General features: G+C 37.1%; 1 protein-coding gene across 1 annotated transcript; it reads right to left on the bottom strand.

Annotated features, from left to right (window-relative positions):
- Positions 1-156: 156 nt before the first annotated feature.
- LOC108883554 (uncharacterized) lies at positions 157-19,848 on the bottom strand. Its single transcript, XM_051075742.1, has 34 exons — positions 19,761-19,848; positions 19,524-19,561; positions 19,200-19,235; positions 18,710-18,973; positions 18,184-18,447; positions 17,773-18,054; positions 17,270-17,572; positions 15,573-15,842; positions 14,855-15,097; positions 14,461-14,574; positions 14,330-14,345; positions 14,139-14,224; positions 13,939-13,989; positions 13,780-13,845; positions 13,423-13,485; positions 9,412-9,434; positions 9,229-9,297; positions 7,788-7,857; positions 7,449-7,484; positions 6,950-7,216; positions 6,104-6,373; positions 5,693-5,974; positions 4,866-5,156; positions 3,453-3,722; positions 2,862-3,104; positions 2,461-2,574; positions 2,302-2,317; positions 2,118-2,206; positions 1,938-1,988; positions 1,764-1,820; positions 1,569-1,631; positions 956-1,018; positions 796-861; positions 157-642 (listed from the first exon to the last, which is right to left on the bottom strand). Exons 2-34 carry the CDS (start codon positions 19,558-19,560, stop codon positions 638-640), a joined length of 4,440 nt encoding a protein of 1,479 aa, XP_050931699.1. The 5' UTR covers position 19,561; positions 19,761-19,848; the 3' UTR covers positions 157-637.
- Between the last annotated feature and the right edge of the window lie 326 nt (positions 19,849-20,174).

Genomic DNA, 20,174 nt, shown 5'->3' on the forward strand with positions numbered 1-20,174 from the left:
TGACTAAGACAAACCATAAAGTAAGAGCACAACCACTGAGATATCTGATGTGTTGACCTTAGTGAAAGACAAACATAGTTATAATCACATCTCAGCTCTTGCACCTCTATGCTTCCTCTGCCTGTACAAGTAACAGAAACAGAAATGACAACATCCTGCTGGAACAAACGTTTATTGATGGTCAACCAAGCATAAAAAAAACACAAAAAAGCTAAATCCATCCAGATGAAAATAAAATACACACAGTAACTTGTGCAGATAATAATTCATTTTAAGACACAGCATATCTTTACAAAGATTTTTCATCTAACCCTGAAAATATGCTGATTTTGAAGGCATCCTGAGAACTGAAGAAACTTTTACTTTAGCTGCTTTAAACCCTGAAGAGACAAAATATATCCCCTTTAACACTCAATGGGAATATTTTAATATTATATTATATTATATTATATTATATGTAATCTGTTGTTTTTTCACCAAGTAAAACAGAAGTTTCTTTAAAATGATTAGCTATAAAATTAACTGGACAGTAGGGTTGTACGAAAATGGTTACAGAATAATAAAGCTGCAAATATTGCCTAAATAAGGATAAAGATTTCGTGTTGTTGTCCATTCCACTGGTTTTATCAGTCTTTTATTAATCTGTAAGAAAATCAAAGGGAAGAGAGATGTAAGGCCCTTGAAAAGTTAACAGTGCTCACTATCATTTTACTCTAACTCATTTGACTGTATGTAAAATAAATCATTGCAATGACTAATCCCACTATTCCAGTTATCTTATTGCTGCATTATTACCATTAGCTGTTCCAGGTTTGACTGCAGAGTATACAGTTTCATCAGCCACCTCAGGAGCTGATTTTCCTATGAATGGAGAGATGATTATATTGATATGTTTCCCACACAGTGAAATGACAACCTGTTGGATAATAACAGGTACAGGTGGCTGTAGACTTACCTTTGTTTTTCTTGGCTTTACCTTTCTTGTGGGAGTGTACCTCAGCATACATGAGACTGTCATCTACAAGAGAAGCCAGATTGTAGGTTACACAGACAGATGGATGGATGCATAAGCAGAATAACAATAAATGAAATGTGGAACATCCCTATGTATAGTATGTATCTATATGCCAGTGCAGTGAAACAGAAAATTACTTGAAATATAATGCTATATAATAATAATATAATTTACTTGTTGTCACCAAAATCAACCCTTAGATAATATGTCCTGTTTTCTGAGTAGTATTCTGTTACTCATGAGGTAAATAAGTATATTTACTAATAAATTCTCAAATATATATTTATTTTTGTACTTAATCTATTTTATATAATTTCTTTTATTTATTTTTATATGTTTTTTTTTTTTAACAGATTTATTTTTGCACATTTTTTATTTTTTATGGCACTCCTATGACTCCATGTAAAAATCCCCAAGTATCAGATTCTACTGTATGTGTAGAATCTGACACTTGATAGCTTTAGCGCCTCCAGGTGGTAGTATTAAAAAATGACACTGTGGCAGGCGGCACAGCACACAATAAAACTTTAGGCGGGACTGTAATGGACTCTACCTGCAGCTGATCCTATCCTCACACCAGAGTAAACACAGCTCTCCCCCGGGTCATTTTTCTTCCCTGTTAGAAGGATTAGATGAATGAATGAAAATACAGTTTCCTGTAATTTATTTAAGCACTGCCAGCCTACAAAAACATCAAGTATTTAACATTTATTTGTATGTGGTTCAAACTACATGAAAAAGTACTCACCGTTTCTGGCAATTTCTTTGAGCTCAACTGTGGAATATGTCAGATCCCTGGATTCATCTGAAATGTGGATATTTAAAAAACTTAAGGCATTGTCATTTAATAACTTACAGTTCCCCTAAATCATATTCTAGTATCTCTAATTGTTCCACATTAAACAAAAGACATACACAGTACCATTTTCTGTGTCCTCAGGGCCTTTGATTGATTCATAGAGACAAGCATCACCTACAGAGAAGTGAAAATCAAACCAAGGTCAGTTTAATAATTTTAATCCTATTATATGAATTCCGGCATCTTTCAAATCAGTTAACCACAAATTTAGAGTAAACAATAAAGCATGAAATTAAGGCTAACCATTGAGAGAAGTGTATTGACTTTCATCTTGGCTGATTATGTGGTCAGCAGCAAACCTCTGATTGGTGCTCTGAGGCCTGTCGGGCTCCCTAAATGTGTAATAAACATATTTAGATTTATTTTTGGGGAACACATAATGTTCTGTTATCACGCTCAAAATGAGACAAGAGAGTGTTGTACCAACCTGTTAAAGGATGAATCTGTGAAAACAAGACATTTGTTGTTAAATGGAAATGTATAGCAAATTGTTCCATTCTTGCTACTGTACATGTAATTACATCAGAATGCATCTGTCCTTTGAATAATTAGAGTGTAATCATATATCAGAGAGAAGAGATCTCACCTTTTGACTTTCGGTAGCAAACCAACAGCAGCAGGAGAATAATCAGTAAAATTCCACAAACCAACCCAACAATCAGCAGCACAGGAAACTGAGAGGATTCAGGCCTGGACACAGCTATAATCAATAAAATATATTTTTCTGTGACATTTTTCTCAGATTGATTTTCCACAGTGCTTTACAGAGACAGAGTCAAAGTCACGTCAAGTCTTGGTAACAAACTCATAATAATCATGTGTGTTCTTTTGGATTTTAGTGTTTCATTATGAATAACATATTGTACAAAGCAATTTCTCTCACACAAACTAACAAGTTAACTCTAATTATTATGTGATTATTTCTATTTCAGACTGTAGCACAGCTTTCAAAATAAAAGCAGAGGAAATTGTTTTAATCATTCTCACCTTTAACTGACATCCAGCTCTGTGGTGACTCTTTTCCTGACCACTGACACTTGTAGAAACCTTCATCTGACTTTGACACTGCAGAGATAGTCAGCTCCCCTGTTGTATCATTTTGGATGAGTTTGTCATTGTGATAGAAACACACATTAGAAACAACATTTTCTGTTCTCAACTTGCAGCCAAGAGTAACAGACTGTCCCTCAGCCACAGGATTGGCAGGGCTCACCAGGATAATACCATCACCTGTGAATCAGTCAAAGAATATGAAGCTTTATTCAGAGATCAGCTGCTTTATGTTGACGTACATTGATTAGAATAAATCACATGTGCTGCATGTTTTCAGTCTTCTCTAAGATCAGCACACAGTGGCCTGATAAAGACCTGACACTTGGCTTGTCTGTGTACAATTTAAAAGTGTCTTAAATGTACAAAGGAAGTGAGTGAAGCCACAGGTACAATTAAAACATGCAGTATTCACTAATGATGAAGACTGACATTTTAATTTCAGAATATAAACTGGACCTACATAAACTGAATCTACAGGACACTGAATAAATGACGAGAAACAAAAATGAATTGATTAACTCTCACCCTGTACAGTGATGTTGACTGCATTACTGAATTCTCCTGATCCAGACTCACACCAGTATACCAGTGTATCAGTGTACCATAAACTACTAATGTTGCATATTGATCCAGTCATTCTCCCCCAGTAAGAGCAGTCTGACTGGTAGCCATGTTCATTAAACCTCTTCACTCTCCACTCAGTAGAGTTTCCCTCACAGCTCAGTGAGACAGAGTCAGAGGTGAAGTGCTGCACTCTGTCAGGATTCACCGTGAGAGACGCTGCTGGATGAAGATCTGGAAAACAAAACACAATGAACAGTCAAACCTCATGAAATATACTGTACAATACCATTAACAAGACTAGGTCAAAACCAAGTATATGGCAGAACTGTGTATGGTCAATGTGCAAAACTGAGGACGTAGTTGAAAACTGTTGTGGAACTTGCAAATGACTACTCTCAGTGGAAAGTAGCCCATTATAGCACATTATCTCTGTGCTCACATATACAGTATTTTAGTGCAGCTGAACTCCTGTTTTTTGTTTTTTTTTCACCATGTTTTTATCTGTATCTGTTGTCAGACATTAGAAGAAGTATGAAATAGTGACTCAAATGCAGCCTATTAAGACTACATGTTAACCAGCAGTAACTTCCAAGCTATTTCCAAGCTACTGCTCTTCACTAAAAATCCTGATTTTATAACTGCACCTGAAAACTGTTGTATGAAAAGAAAAATCACTGTACAGATAAGACAACAGCCGACAAATAGTATAACTTCATCACTCAGTTTCACAGCATTCACAGCAAAAGGTGTATTGTGTTTTTTGACTTCGTATTGTTGAGGATAAAACTTCAACTTCCCTACAACATGATCGTTTTCACACAGTGCTGGACCAGGGCACACAAGAATGTGCATGGACAATACTAGCACAGAGGTGATGGATATTTCTGCCAGCTGCACAGGGCAGCGATGCAGTTGGCAGCAGTAAAGACAAGTTGCCCCAAGAAAAGAAGAAAGGAAGAAAACCTGGAGCAAAAGATGCAGGTTTAGAAATGGTTGAATGTAAATAACGCTGTGTATTCATATTATTTCATTTTATTTTCATTTAAACAATTAACCTTAATTGTAGTTATCATTTCCAGATTTGACAAATTCTTGATTAGGAGTAAAATTGTTGACACACTGATTTGAATTATAGAAACATATTTTAGTGTTTTAATAAGTTTAATAATATTTATAAAGGAGAGGAGAAAAATAAGAAATAAAAAAAAAAATCTGAAAGTTTGACCTGATGCTGGTTTTAGAGAAAAGGTCACCACAATGTACATACCAGATAAGATGTGGATATAGGTTTTAGTTTTTTAAATATGTTTGTTAAAGACAAACAACTGGAAAGACCAAGGTGAACAGAAAGGGATAGAAAACCAGTAAACTCACCTCCAGACCAAACAAACTTAGGATAACTGTAATACACTGAATCTCCTCTTCCAACACCACACACATATCGTGCTGTGTGTGTCTGACCATGAACGATGTAGGAATCCTGTTCAGTCCCACTGCTGTTACCAGGTAACAGTTCATAGCTGTAGGAGTTGTGTGACAGATCAGGAACAGTCTTATACCAGTAGAACCTCCATCCTGCAGATGGATGTTTGACCTCACAGTTCAGAGTTACTGAGGCTCCAGGACTCAGCCATGATGGAGACACAGTGAGGACAGGCTGGGGAGCTGTTGGAAAGAAATGGTCCCAGAATAAATATATGTTAGGTGCATTTTGTTGAAGAATTTAATACAATGTTGACTGTCGATCTGTCCAGGCTGTACTTGTCTTTTGCCCATTGTCAGCTGAGATTGGCTCAACCCCTCGGTATAGATAATGAATTTATGAAAGTTGAGCTTTAAAGCCCTGCTAGATGGTTCTCTTGACAAGACCAATGTTATTTGCATTTACTCTCGATGTGAAGTGAATTACCAGTGGAGTGTGTTCAGTGTCAAATACTACATGCTGGAGAATATTCTGGACAGCATTGTCATTGTTTTGGATCAATGCAATAATAATAAACATAATTTGCATAATTATCCCTTCAAGATACATTTAGAACAGATTGAAGGAGTGAATCATTTGAATCATTCCTTAACTATGAACAATCATGCGATTAATTGCAATTGATTAGTTGAATCAATTAACAGACCGAACATAACAGAAATTATTTTAAAATTTCAGCCTGAATCAATGATGACTGATCAAATATGATGTGACTTACTGTCATATACTGTCAAATTGAAGGAATCGCTCCACTTTGTTGAAGACTGTTGTGAACTTTTCTTTCTGCCTCTACACTCATAGTTTCCACTGTGAGATGATGAAGCATAATAAATCCTGTATTCATGTTGATTTGGAGGTTTGACTGAGCTGGTAGTTCTCCATTCATACTCCCACTCAGTGTCTCCACCTCCCTGGATCTCACATCTGACAGTGATCGTCTCTCCAGTGAATATCTGAGGCCAGCTGTGCTGCAGAGTCACACTGACTCTCACATTGGAAACTGTTCACACCAAAAATATCCAGATGAGAAACAAACAGGGAAAACAAATCAACAAAGAAAACATCATGGCTGTAAAATTGTAACCAGGAATACAGGTTGTTTTATTCCAAACAAAATGATTAAACTCACAAGTTATCTCAATGGAGACATCATGACTTGGATAAGAGTAGAAGACTGGTTTTCCTCTGCCTCCTCGGCACCAGTAGGTGCCTCCTTGTGAGACACTGATCACTTTGTTTATTGCACCGTCACTCACAAGCAGAGTATGAGAGGAGCCTGAACTTCTGAACCACTCATATTTCCATCCAGCAGAGCCCTCCACAGAGCAGGTCAGTGTCACACTGCCTCCTACTGGTATGGTTGTTGGGCCTGGTGTCAGTGTGGCTCTGGGTTTATCATCTGTGAGAAGAAACAAAAACATGTGGATTATTAAAATGGGAATGGCTTTAAAAATTGACCTAAAACATGAGGTAGAGTTCATGTAATGTTACGTATAAGTTCTCATCACAATCTGACATCAATCTTCAAATCAGGTCAGTTTTATTTCTACAGTCCAGTGTCATTAATACCACACCATCAGTCGTTAGACCTCTTCCACAGGTCTCTTTCTGAATTCTTCATCTTCCTTCACCCCTGTTTTTGGTTTCACAAGGAAACTTAATTATGTAAGATTCTTGAAATGTAGAGTTTCACTGTGCACTTTTTTCCTTTAATTATTAGTTTATTTCTTATTATTTTATCTGCAGTAACTACTGTTTTACAATAAATAGCACAGTAAATCTGGATTACTTTTAAAATGCTGGTACCACAGGGAAAAATACAGTGGTGGAAGTTTCAGAGTAAGATTAAAAGTATGATTATATTTAATACTGTATACAGTATATAAACAAAATTAGGGCAATCATATGAACAGGGTTCAAAAAAGTGTTAGTGCTCATGATAAACTCTCATGGTAATAAAATGTAGATGACTTACCTGATACGGTCAAAGAGACGATGTTACTGTTTTTACTGACATGTGTGCTCTTGTGTTCACCAAAGCACTGGCATTTACCACTGTAGGCTGACGACTGAAGATACAATGTGTTGTCTTTATTTATACGCCAGGAAAGAAGTTCTTGATCATCCCTGCTGATTCTGTAGTACCAGTCAGTGTCTTTTCCTTCCTTCATGTCACATATGAAGGTAACAGATTCTCCAGGAAAAAAAGTGGACCAGTTGGGCTCAAGCCTCAGCACAGCATCTAGAACACAACACAAACATTCACACAACACTGCACAGTTAGCAAAATAAATATCACAGTTTTAAACACTTTTCTAGTCACAGTCTATGTGTCCTGTAATGAATACACTGAGGAAATAAGAAGAAAGAGAAACAGGGCGTCTTTAAAAGTAATGCAGCAGGTGGATACTCATCTGAAGATAATAAATAAATAAATAAATAAATAAATAAATAAGAGAGAGAACAGCAATCACCTTGGGCATGTCCACAGTAGGAGAGTGTATTCAGCACTGCAATAAAGAGTGAAATTTAAGACATTATCAATCAAACAGAAACAATCAATAAACAATAATCACAGCAAACAACTGGGCTTTCATCAAAGACAACTACAGTTGGCTAATGTGTCATTTGAATGTACAAAATTTAGTGAATCACTGCTAAAAAAAAAAATACATTTTGGTGATCCTCCTCTCAAAACAACCATGCTGAGAACACGTCTGCTCTTTAATAGAAACTGATCAAAGCTCTGGTAGTCTGTTCTTCTCATTACAACATTTTCCTTAATCTGTATCATTAGTCAGTGATGTACTCACAGATAAACTCCAGCAGAAAGAACAACATCTGTCCCATCCTCACATCCAGCGCTGACACTCTGTCACTCTGCTGCTGAGAAATTCCTCCACATTGTATAAAGAGAAAGTTGTGCAGCACATGAAGAGAAACTGCAGAGAAACATGAGTTTCATCTCATAGAAATATTGCACTGTGCATTTTTTCAACTTCTCCTTCCTCTGAGTTTTTCTTGTCTGTGCTTCCTTCCCTTTTACACAAAGCTAACACAATTAGACTGGTCACAGCATACATTGACGTCTTTGCACTTCTTCTCCTGACACTGTAGAAACATATTATCTTGACTTTAATGCAAACATTTCTCCTTGATCTTTAATAAAATAATAAACTAATCACATCATCTCCTGAACATACCTTCAATTTGACCTTTCACATTTCACATTGCGTAGGTTTGTGCATGTAATATTTCATATACACACTTTTCTTGCCTGCATAGTGTCTGTATTGTGACGTGTTTAATCAATATGTATCTTTGCAGGAGTGTACAGAACAGCCTGTGTGCACGTCTGCTACCCTCCATAGTGAATGTGATATGAAATGTGGTCAAAATTTACACTTTTTAATTATCTGAAGGAAAACACACAGTTCCTCCAGTAAGGTGCTATAAATATCTTTGTTTTAAATTATATGGATTACCATTTCAGCACTTCCCTCTTCCACTCATCTTCTTTTTCAGAATAAAAGCAATCACCATTTATACAGAGTCCTTTCTATGGACTGTTTCTGTGTTAAAGTTTATTGCACTGTTAATGATTTGAGACACCTGTCAAAGGTACTGTATTGTTTACCCTGAAAATGTATATTTATCTACAGATATCTATCTTTAGAATTTAAGATGAACGAGTTTTGCTTAGCAGCGGCCAACTCGGTTCTCAAAATTGGCACGTAGGTTTAATAGACATTTGAAAACGAAATGCAGAATGATTTTAATGAATCAAAATTGAACTGAAATGGACAGAGAAAGTTCTCGAGGTCCATTTCATACACATGAATAACTGTCTAAAAGACTTCATGGTTAAAAGTAATGACATTAAGGTTCAGTATGAATGTGTGAACAAACAGAGACTGACATTTTCTCTCAGTCAGTCCAATGAGATACATGACTGTTAGAATGACCAAAACTGTGACCTTTAGATCAGAACATCGCTTATGGTGGATTAGCCTTGAGTACGACCAGTTTTTAACTGCTTTAGCAGATACAGTGCATTATGTTGAGGTGTAGGATTGCACAAGAAATCTGATGAAAGTCATTAGGACATAAAATGATTTAACATTAGTTTCCCTCCCCTCACAGGGTAGATACGATCATCCTGTACACTACTGCGGCCTCACGGTCAGTAATTCTTGATGCAATCGTAGGTTGCCACATAAACTGTTAAAGTCACTTTGAAAAGGTCATACTCACTGACATCAATTCAGTGCAGTAATTGATGGTAATCCATGGCACCCAGCAGTAAAAATTGCATCTGAAAATCTGTCAATTCCTCAGCTGAAGTTGAGCTTCAGTATTGTAGAGACAAGTATCCAGTTACCCCACAATGGAAACTCTTATTATGGTGAAATATCTAGTTTCTAGTTCAGTCACAACTTTGCCCACAGGAAGTGACTTCGCTTGAACACAGCAGAAATAGTGTCATGAACAACAGAGAGCGTGTGAAGAGCCAAAGTCCTGCCCCCTCCACCGGATAGGTTTTATTTCATCAGTAGTAGCTGTTTCCCTATACGTTAAAATGATTTCCGTTTTTAGCATTCAATAAGTACACAATGTGCCACTTGATAAGATGCTGATAACTGCTAACATAACAAGTTGTTAAAATTGTACTCTCCAGTACATGTTGTCTAATGATTTCATGTACATGGGCGCACATTTGCTTTTTTATATGACAGTGAGCAGGACTCATGTGCTTCAGTTGGAAACATGTTTTTTGAATAAGGCGCTAAATTCAATGACAGCAGCAAAGTTGCAAAGAGGCAGGTTGGGGTGGATGGTGGACATGCAAAGCACCCAAAGCAAGACTGTCACAGGAGGGATCAGGTTTTGCATCCAGAGTCCTGTCTGTGGTTAGGTTTATCAAAAGCACTTTGGTTAGTAAAAGATTATGGTTTTGGTTGAATTCAAGCAAGCAGGTTGTGCCTGCAGTCACTGTGAAGTTTGATCTCTCTGTTAAACCAGACCACAATTTTTCACCTTAACCAAGTGCTGTGCACCTAAATATCACCACAAGTAAGTGTGATATTGCTGCCATCACTACAAGTCGATATTTTGCTTTCAGTTGCATCTGTTTTACAAGCATGGCAGCATCATGTTTGTACGGTAACAAAGTCACATTAAAATCAAACAGCAAAATGTTGTACAAGAACAACTGCAGGAGATTTTACCTTTGTCATTCTTAGCTTGACCCTTATTGTTAACAGTCTGTGGCCACAACAAATGTGATAAAATAAGGGAGAAATACTAAAAGAGACCATTTCATTGTGTTATAAATATCACATACACCAATCTTATCAGCATGTTCTTCTTTTTTTTTTTTTTTTTGTTGAGGTAGCAGAAATTGATAGACACACTCACAGTGCAAACAACTAAACAGCTCTAATTACAGACTGTGGTTTGAATACAAGCATCTCTGCTGGTGGTGGTGGTTTTTTTTATAACAGGAAGAAGTGGATGACCAAAGCCCATTTCGACATCTGAACCACCACAGAAAAATCTATGAAAGCTCATTTACATAAAAAGATTTAAAAGGCATACAGTGACTTAATGTATTACATATAGAGAGATGAACTTCAAATGTTTAAAACTGTAGGACATAAAACTTTCTGTCCGGTATCTCTAGTGGCTTCCTCTGCTGTTAGCCTCATGAGGTAAAACATTGACTACACTGACATCTAGTGGTATTTCATCATGAAGACACTTAGAACTAATGAACTAGTTCACTCTTGAACAACTATTGAACTAGTTTGTAAAAAATGTGCATGAAAAATGGCTCAGCACAGCAGCTTTACAGAGCAAATGTCTTTTCTGGAAAATCCATAGAAAATAAAAAAAAAAACCCCAGCATGTATAGCAGTATAATTCACATAACATGATACATAGAATATCATTACGTATTGTACACACAGTGAGAGTAACTGTTGGTGCCCATCCTGGAGCTTTCTCATCCGTTCAATCACATGAGCACTGAAGCAGAAATAGCCTGCATTCAAAGTATCCTAGAAAAACTGACAGATTGACAGACTGTTGAATCCCGACGACCAATGACATTCACAGATGCAATGCAGAGGCTAGCTGCTGTGTGTGTTCTTACACATTGCTACAATATGTATTATATGTGTTTATTAATATTTTATAATTTCAGTTGCCTTTGTTGCTGCATATCTTCACAAACTAAAGGCAAAATGGGGAAACCTAAAGCTCCAGTTGCCAGGAAGTTTCTCTGTTGGGTGATTGGTACAGAGAATCATAAGTTAAAGAAACATGGACACACATGAGTTTTGTGATTCTTCATATATATACAGAAAGAGCAGCTCAGGTAGATTACTTGAATGTGCAGGTAGTGATAATGGCAGTACTCACCTCTGGTTGTGGTTGTTGGCAAAAGAGTGAAGCAGGTCCAATCACCTGCTTAAGAGCTCCCAGAGCAAACCATTATAATGAAAGGGGCAGCACAGATAGAGCTAAGACTAGTCTGTGTAATTAGGTTGTGCAGATGTGTAATTGGATTATTTACAGTGATCTGTGTTTATGTAAATACATATTCTTTCTGTTGCATTTCATTTGGTGTTGGTCTTATGTAAATATTTTGGGCTTTATATGATCCTGGTCTCTTTCTTTTCTGACCAAAAACTGGTATTAGGGAGGGTATAAAAGGCAGCTAGTTGTTCTTAGTTGCTGTTGGTGTCTCACTAAAGGCTACTGCTTGTGCTTGAACTTTTACCCCAGTCGCATGCCTCTGTCAAAAACACTGGTCAAACTGACAGTGGTAATAGTTGATGTCAATATAATAAATAAAATATTAAAGCACAATATTTGTAACTCACTGTTTTTACATACAACAGTGACTGGTGGTGATATTAAGGACGTGGAAGGTCAAAAGTTCTCAGTCTGAAATATAAGACAAGACAAAATTTGACATTAAAGTTCCTGCTCTATTGTACATCATGGACACTCCCTGTCACCTCTGCTCTGTCTGGTTCATGCAGTAAAGCAGGTGTGAAACACGTCATCTGGCTAACAGAACACATTGAACTGTTGAACTACTAACTATTGAACACTATTTCCTTATTTTTAGCACTGCAGCTCCAAGTAAAAATGATAGCCATTTGTTTTCAGTAAAGAGATAGTACAGATAGGTCTGTAGCAAGACATGTTGCACAATTTCCTCCAAGGTTATGTTGTTGATAATATCAGATTGTGTCATGCTAACTGAATTTTAAGTGGACATGAGGATAACACAGACTCTCTACCTGATATGGAGGAACTGATAACTTTTCTCTAAACTTTGTAAATGAATGAGGAAAATTAATTACATGACTTAATGGATAAAAGTTCAGGGGTTACTGGCACAGAAGGTGTTGTCAGCCTGTCAACTGTAGCAAATAAGGCAAATATTGTTATTTTTGACAGTGATTCTGGGGAATAAACCTACCTTTCATTTTTAATTTGAAAATCATACATGTGAAGTGTTGCATTTCTCCACGTTACTTTCTTGCCTTGCCACAGATGACCTCCTTTGGAGGCAATGGTATCAATAACATTTGTAATTTTAGAACTGATTTTCTACAAGATCACTGACTGAGACCAAAACAATAAATTAATCACTAAGTTATTTTCAACTTCCAGAGTTAACAAGGCCTGTGGTTTGCAAACATGTTAAACTGATTAAAGGTATTTGCAGTTTCATTTGCCTCCTGCTACAGTAGACTCAGAAATAAGAATGCATAAAGGAAACTCAGCATAAGATTTAATTTATCATTATACAACAACCACATCAGTTTGTAAAAAAAAACAAAAAAACATCTACATTATGCTTTTTTCATCCAACATAACTCATCATCCATTCATTAAGTCATCCAGTAATCACCCATTAAGTCATTTGTAAATAATGACTGAGAAAACCAATGTAAAACATCACAGCTTACTTTAAAGGTCCAGTGGTCTATATAACCTACAAAGTTACTGCATTATTGTAACAAAAATATGCAAAATAAGCATAAATACAAAAGCAAATTGTTTCAGTAATGTTGTCATTGATGCTGAAATTAAATCCAGATCATGCAATCCTCTCATATGTTCTGCTACAAAACTGCATAAAGTGGTGTGTGTCTAATGTTCAGATGGCAGCAGTGGTATAAATGCTGTTAAACATGTTTAAACATGATTTATGTTTTTCATGCTGTTGTGTTCATATCATGAGTCTCTTGTTTTGTCAATGATGCACCTCTCTTTATGGACCTGGAACAAAATGACAATAGCTACAAATGAAAAATATGACACACTACCTCTACAACATTATCAAGGCTGTTTACAGCTTTACTGAATGCATTTGTAATTTGAGGCAACAATAAATACAGCTAAATAGCCAACAGCTAATATTTGTACCTGTAGCAGAATCTGGATTCACATTACAGTAGTCAGACCTCTCCCCTGGATCATCTCTGTTTCCTGTAAAGATCATACAGAAAAATTAATCAAGCTCTTTTTCATCACATGCAAAGTATATGGATACCAGTGTGTACTTTGTGTGTTCTGGGGCTGTTTTTGATGTTTGGGCAGGAAGAGTGCAGGCTGTTATAGCAGCAGATTAAAGCCTGTGGTTTGGAAATGAAATGTTCAAATATCACATTTTAATATTACAATTAGAGCTAGATACTTTTAGCCACATGATACATGTACATTAGGGGATTGCTGGTTGAATTAACAATCAAATCATTTATGTTTCATATGTTATGTACTCACTTCTCTTTCCAACACCTTTCAGCTCAATCTGAGATATAACATTTCTAGTGGTATCTGCCTGTCCACCTGAAATGAGAAGGTTTTACTTGGATTTTACTCACTCAGTTAAAATCACATCATTCTCAGACTTCTCTGCATGAATCAAAGTTTATACTGTACCATTCCCACCATTCCCAGAGCCTCTGATTGATTCATAGACACAAATGTCACCTGCACATCAATAGAAATGAAAATTACATCAGGTTAGTCACTTCATGTGTTTGAAACCTGCAGAACAGGGTATAATGTTATTATTGTAAAATATAACAACTGGATATGAAAAAGCTGTGAGAGCATTCAATATTAGATAGACAGCTGACCGTGGAGAAGAGACGAGTATACTGGCTGTTGATTTTCATCTTGGTCTGTAGCAGAGCTCTGATTGTTTCTCTGAGACTGGAGGAGGCTGACACATGTGGACAAAATAAATAGCACAAGGTCAAAGTAGTTAAAGTAAAAAACATGTTAAGTGTTGTTGTTGTGTTGAAGATAAAACAAGAGAGTGTTGTACCTGTTACAGCATGGATCTGTGAAAAAGACATTAGACGTTAAATGGTTTTGTATTGCTGCTGTACATATAGTTGGATCAGGATACATCTCACTCATCAGAGTTATTGAATATCAGAATGGAAAAGATCTCACCTTTAGACTTTCTGCAGCAAAACAACAGCAGCAGGAGAATAATCAGTGAAATTCCACAAACCAACCCAACAATCAGCAGCACAGGAAACGAAGAACTTTCAGACCTGGACACAGCTATAATCAATAATCATTATTATTTCTGACACTTTTCTTTTCATAGTGCAAATAACATCAAGGTCTTATCAAAACACTCACAGTCACATCAAGTATTGGTAACAAAATTTAGAAAGAAAGAATATAGTCTAATATTTCATTATGAAAACCATAATGTATAAGGTCATTTCTAAACTAATAGGTTGATGCAGCCGATTTCTAATTCAGTGATTATTTCTATTTCAGACTGTAGCACAGCTTTCAAAATAAAAGCAGAGGAAATTGTTTTAATCATTCTCACCTTTAACTGACATCCAGCTCTGTGGTGACTCTTGTCCTGACCACTGACACTTGTAGAAACCTTCATCTGACTTTGACACTGCAGAGATATTCAGCTCCCCTCTTGTATCATTTTGGATGAGTTTGTCATTTTTATAGAAAAACACATTAGAAACAACATTTTCTGTTCTCAACTTGCAGCCAAGAGTAACAGACTGTCCCTCAGCCACAGGATTGGCAGGGCTCACCAGGATAATACCATCACCTGTGAATCAGTCAAAGAATATGAAGCTTTATTCAGAGATCAGCTGCTTTATGTTGACGTACTATTATTAGATTAGATTATTTCACACTTTTTAAACTATAAAATCAGCACACAGTGACCTGACAAAGTCCTTTCGCTTGTGCATGTACAACTTGAAAATCCCTTTAGTGTACAAAGGAAGTGAGTGAAGCCACTAGTACTATTAAAAGCATGCAGTATTCACTAATGATGAAGACTGACAACTTATTTTCTATAAAGGTGGACCTATGTAGACTGTAATACTAATAATAATGTATGCTGTAATACTGAGTTGGACTCTTTCAGTAAACCTCTTCACTCTCCACTCAGCAGTTTCTCTCACAGCTCAGCGAGACAGAGTCAGAGGTGAAGTCTATGTACGTCTACTATACATAGACTGAATCTACAGGACACTGAATAAACAATGAGAAACAAAAATGAATTGATTAACACTCACGTCGTACAGTGATGTTGACTGCATTACTGAATTCTCCTGATCCAGACTCACACCAGTACGCCAGTGAATCAGTGTACTGTAAACTACTAATACTGCATATTGATCCAGTCATTCTCCCCCAGTCAGAGCAGTGTGACTGGTAGCCATGTTCATTAAACCTCTTCACTCTCCACTCAGCAGAGTTTCCCTCACAGCTCAGTGAGACAGAGTCAGAGGTGAAGTGCTGCACTCTGTCAGGATTCACCGTGAGAGACGCTGCTGGATGAAGATCTGGAAAACAAACGGTCAAACCTCATGAGATATATTGTACAATATCATTAGGTCAAAATCAAATTCAAGGTTGGAATGTGTGTCAATGTGCAAAACTGAGGATGTAGTTGAAAACTGTTGTGGAACTGCTGTTAACAACTACTTTCAATGGAGAGTAACTAAAGGTTGGTGGAGGTAATGAAAAATTGTCCCAGCAAAAGAAGACAGGAAGAGGATCTGGAGCAAAACCTTCAAGTTTAGAAACAGTGGAATGTAAATGAAGCTGTGTGTGTTGTTGTTTACATATTTGACAAATACTTGAGTTGGAGTCAAACTTTTTTTATTTTTTTTATTTTTATGTATTTTTTTTAAACATAAAATCCTGATAATTTAAAAAAAAATTGACTTCATGCTGTTTTTATAGGAAGGAAGTTGTAGGGTCACCACAATGTACGAGGGTCATTCAATAAATAAGGTGAATTTTTTGGTATAAGGACTTTTAATACAGATAGAAGCTTACTTTTTTAATTTTTTTTTTGTTTTACTTTTTTTTCCACATGGATTTAATTTCTTTTGCAGATTAAAAAAAACTTTGAGAGTTTTGGCGATTAACAAAGATGGCCGACCAAAAAGCATGCTCCAGGATTGAACAGCGGTCAGTTAGTAAGTTTTTGGTTGCTGAAGGGTGCAAACCCATTGAAATTCATTAGGAGAATGTCAACTGTGTATGGTGCCACATGTTTCAGCCAAAAAAATGTCTACAAGTGGGCTAAATTGTTTAAAGAAGGACGGAGCAGTGGGAAGGTGATGCTCACCGTTTTTTGGGATATGCAAGGCCCAATCACCATTTCATTCCTTGAAAAAGGAAGCACTGTGAACAGTGCTAACTACTGTGAACTGCTGAGGCAGGTCAAGAAAGACATAAAGAACAAACGCAGGGGTCATCAGTCAAAAGGAGTCATCTTGCATCATGACAACGCAAGGCCTCACACAGCAGCCCAAATGGTGCAGACCATCAACGAGCTGGGCTGGGAACTGCTCCCTCATCCCCCTTATAGCCCAGACCTTGCCCCTTCAGACTTTCACCTGTTTGGTCCCTTGAAAGCGTTCACGAGAGGCACGAAGTTTGAAAGTGACGATGAAGTCAAAAGTGTTGTGAGCGACTGGCTGAGACATCAGTCCAAAGATTTTTACGCTGAGGGAATACGGAAGTTTGTGCACAGATGGGAAAAGTGTGTGACAGTGCTGGGAGACTACGTTGAAAAATTTAAAAAAAGTAAGCTTTTATCTGTATTAGAAGTCCTTATACCAAAAAATTCACCTTATTTATTGAATGACCCTCGTACATAGAAGGTAAAAAGACAACATAGTCTGTGACAGGCAGACAACTGGAAAGACCAAGGCAAACAGAGAAGTAAAGAAACCAAGAAACAAACCAGTAAACTCACCTCCAGACCAAACAAACTTAGAATGGCTGTAACGTGTGTAAAACACTGGATCTCCTCTTCCAGCTCTACACACATATCCTGCTGTGTGTGTCTGACCATGAATGATGTAGGAATCCTGTTCAGTCCCTCTGCTGTTACCAGGTAACAGCTCATAGCTGTAGTAGTTGTGTGACAGATCAGGAACAGTCTTATACCAGTAGAACCTCCATCCTGCAGATGGATGTTCAACCTCACAGTTCAGAGTTACTGAGGCTCCAGGACTCAGCCATGATGGAGACACAGTGAGGACAGGCCGAGGTTTATCTGTTGGAAAGACAGTGAAAACATGTTAGTATATTTTGTTAGTGGATTTTATGCAATATCTGTATCCTGCATAGTTGACATTATTTCTTTATGTCCACTATCTCTAAATTCTAATAGGAACATGAAGGTGTATACATAATATAAATCATTATAATTTCAGCCTGAATCAATGATGACTGATCAAATATGATGTGACTTACTGTCATATACTGTCAAATTGAAGGAATCGCTCCACTTTGTTGAAGACTGTTGTGAACTTTTCTTTCTGCCTCTACACTCATAGTTTCCACTGTGAGATGATGAAGCATAATAAATCCTGAATTCATGTTGATTTGGAGGTTTGACTGAGCTGGTAGTTCTCCATTCATACTCCCACTCAGTGTCTCCACCTCCCTGGATCTCACATCTGACAGTGATCCTCTCTCCAGTGAATATCTGAGGCCAGCTGTGCTGCAGAGTCACACTGACTCTCACATTGGAAACTGTTCACACCAAAAATATCCAGATGAGAAACAAACAGGGAAAACAAATCAACAAAGAAAACATCATGGCTGTAAAATTGTAACCAGGAATACAGGTTGTTTTATTCCAAACAAAATGATTAAACTCACAAGTTATCTCAATGGAGACATCATGACTTGGATAAGAGTAGAAGACTGGTTTTCCTCTGCCTCCTCGGCACCAGTAGGTGCCTCCTTGTGAGACACTGACTTTGTTTGGGTTTCCACCATCTCTGGGTGAAATGACAGAAGGACTTGAACGTCTGAACCACTCATATTTCCATCCAGCAGAGCCCTTCACAGAGCAGGTCAGTGTCACATTGCCTCCTACTGGTATGGTTGTTGGGCCTGGTGTCAGTGTGGCCTTGGGTTTCTCTGTTGGAATAAGAAACAAAAACATGTGGAATATGTATTGTATTTGGTTTCATAAGGGAATCTTTCCATATCTTTGTAGTGAAAACCCAGAAATAATTATGTAAGATTCTTGAAATGCAGAGCTCCAGAAGTGAAAGATTAAAAGTATGATTGGATTTGTACTGTACATATTAACAGAATTAGGGCAATCTTATGAACAGGGTTCAAAAGTGTTAGTGCTCATGATAAACTTTCTCATGGTAATAAAATATTGATGATTTACCTGATATGGTTAAAGAGACGATGTTACTGTTTTTTATGAAACCTGAGCTCTTGTGGCGACCAGTGCACTGGTATTTACCACTGTAGCCTGTAGACAGAGTTAATGTGTAGTCTTTATGTGTATTGTAGTGAACAAATTCTTGATCATCCTTGTTGATTGTGTATTCCCAGTCAGTGTCTTTTCCTTCCTTCATGTCACATATGAAGGTAACAGATTCTCCAGGAAAAAAAGTGGACCAGTTGGGCTCAAGCCTCAGCACAGCATCTAGAACACAACACAAACATTCACACAACACAAACATTCACACAACACTGCACAGTTAGCAAAATAAACATCACAGTTTAAACACTTTTCTAGTCACAGTCTATGTGTCCTGTAATGAATACACTGAGGAAATACAAGAAAGAGACATGGGACGTGCTTAAAGGTAATGCGGGTGGATACTCATCTAATGTGAATAAAGAAAAAAGAAAAAAAGCAAAGTAATTACCTTGAGTCTGTCCACTGTAGAGGAGTGTATTCAGCACTGAAATGAAGATTGAGACTTACAACATTATCAAACAGAAATTACCAATATACAATAACAACAGTTGGATAATGTGTTGCAAATCACTGCTAAAAAACCTTTCTGTGATGATTGATCACAGTCCACGACACTAAATCACACAGTCAAGATCTGTCTTTCAAAACAACCATGCTGAGAACACGTCTGCTCTGTTCAATCTTTCATAGAAACTGACCAAAGCTCTGGTAGTCTGTTCTTCTCATTACAACATTTTCATTAATCTGTATCATTAGTCAGTGATGTACTCACAGATAAACTCCAGCAGAAAGAACAACATCTGTCCCATCCTCAAGTTACAAAAAGAAAAAAAAAATCAACTCCTTTCTCAAAACTGACATCAAATGATTTGTGATTAATCTCCTTCCCCTCACATTCATCCTGTAGGCTACTGCAGCCTCACAAATGGTCATTAATTCTCGATGCTACTATAAGTATCTGCACAAAATGATTAAAGTCAAGGGCTAAAAATGATATACTCATACTCACGATATTAGTTCAGTACAGCAAGTGTTGAGCTTCAGAATTGTAGAGACAAGTGAACAATTACCCCACCACGGAAACTCTTTGTCCTGTGGTGAAATTCTGGTGAATTTAAGTTCAGTCACAACTTTGCCCACAGGAAGTGACTGAGCTCAAACACAACAAAAATAGTGACAACTATGAACAACAGTGAGCCAAAGTCCTGACCTGTCTCTCAGTTAGCACAGTGTAGCGGTTACCCAATAGGTTAAAATGATTGCCTTTTTTAGCATAAATACACAGTGTGCCACTTGTTGAGACGTATGTGATATGTTGATGACTGCCAACACAACAAGCTGTATGTCTGCTGTATAAGACAAACACAACAGTTGTTTCAATGCTGCAAACACTGAATATACATGAGTGTACTGCAGCTTTAAA

This window comes from Lates calcarifer, linkage group LG14 (assembly GCF_001640805.2).
Source record: "Lates calcarifer isolate ASB-BC8 linkage group LG14, TLL_Latcal_v3, whole genome shotgun sequence".
Lineage (NCBI taxonomy): Eukaryota > Metazoa > Chordata > Actinopteri > Centropomidae > Lates > Lates calcarifer.

Bases quoted from the DNA above. Each gene is read 5' to 3' on its own strand.
- LOC108883554 (XM_051075742.1), bottom strand. From the start codon at position 19,560: ATGGGACAGATGTTGTTCTTTCTGCTGGAGTTTATCT. The intron at 13,846-13,938 runs GTACAGTATAAA...TTCTCATTTCAG, and splicing joins CTCTGGGAATGGTGGGAATG to GTGGACAGGCAGATACCACT. The intron at 7,485-7,787 runs GTGAGTACATCA...TCTTTATTGCAG, and splicing joins CTTTCTGCTGGAGTTTATCT to TGCTGAATACACTCTCCTAC.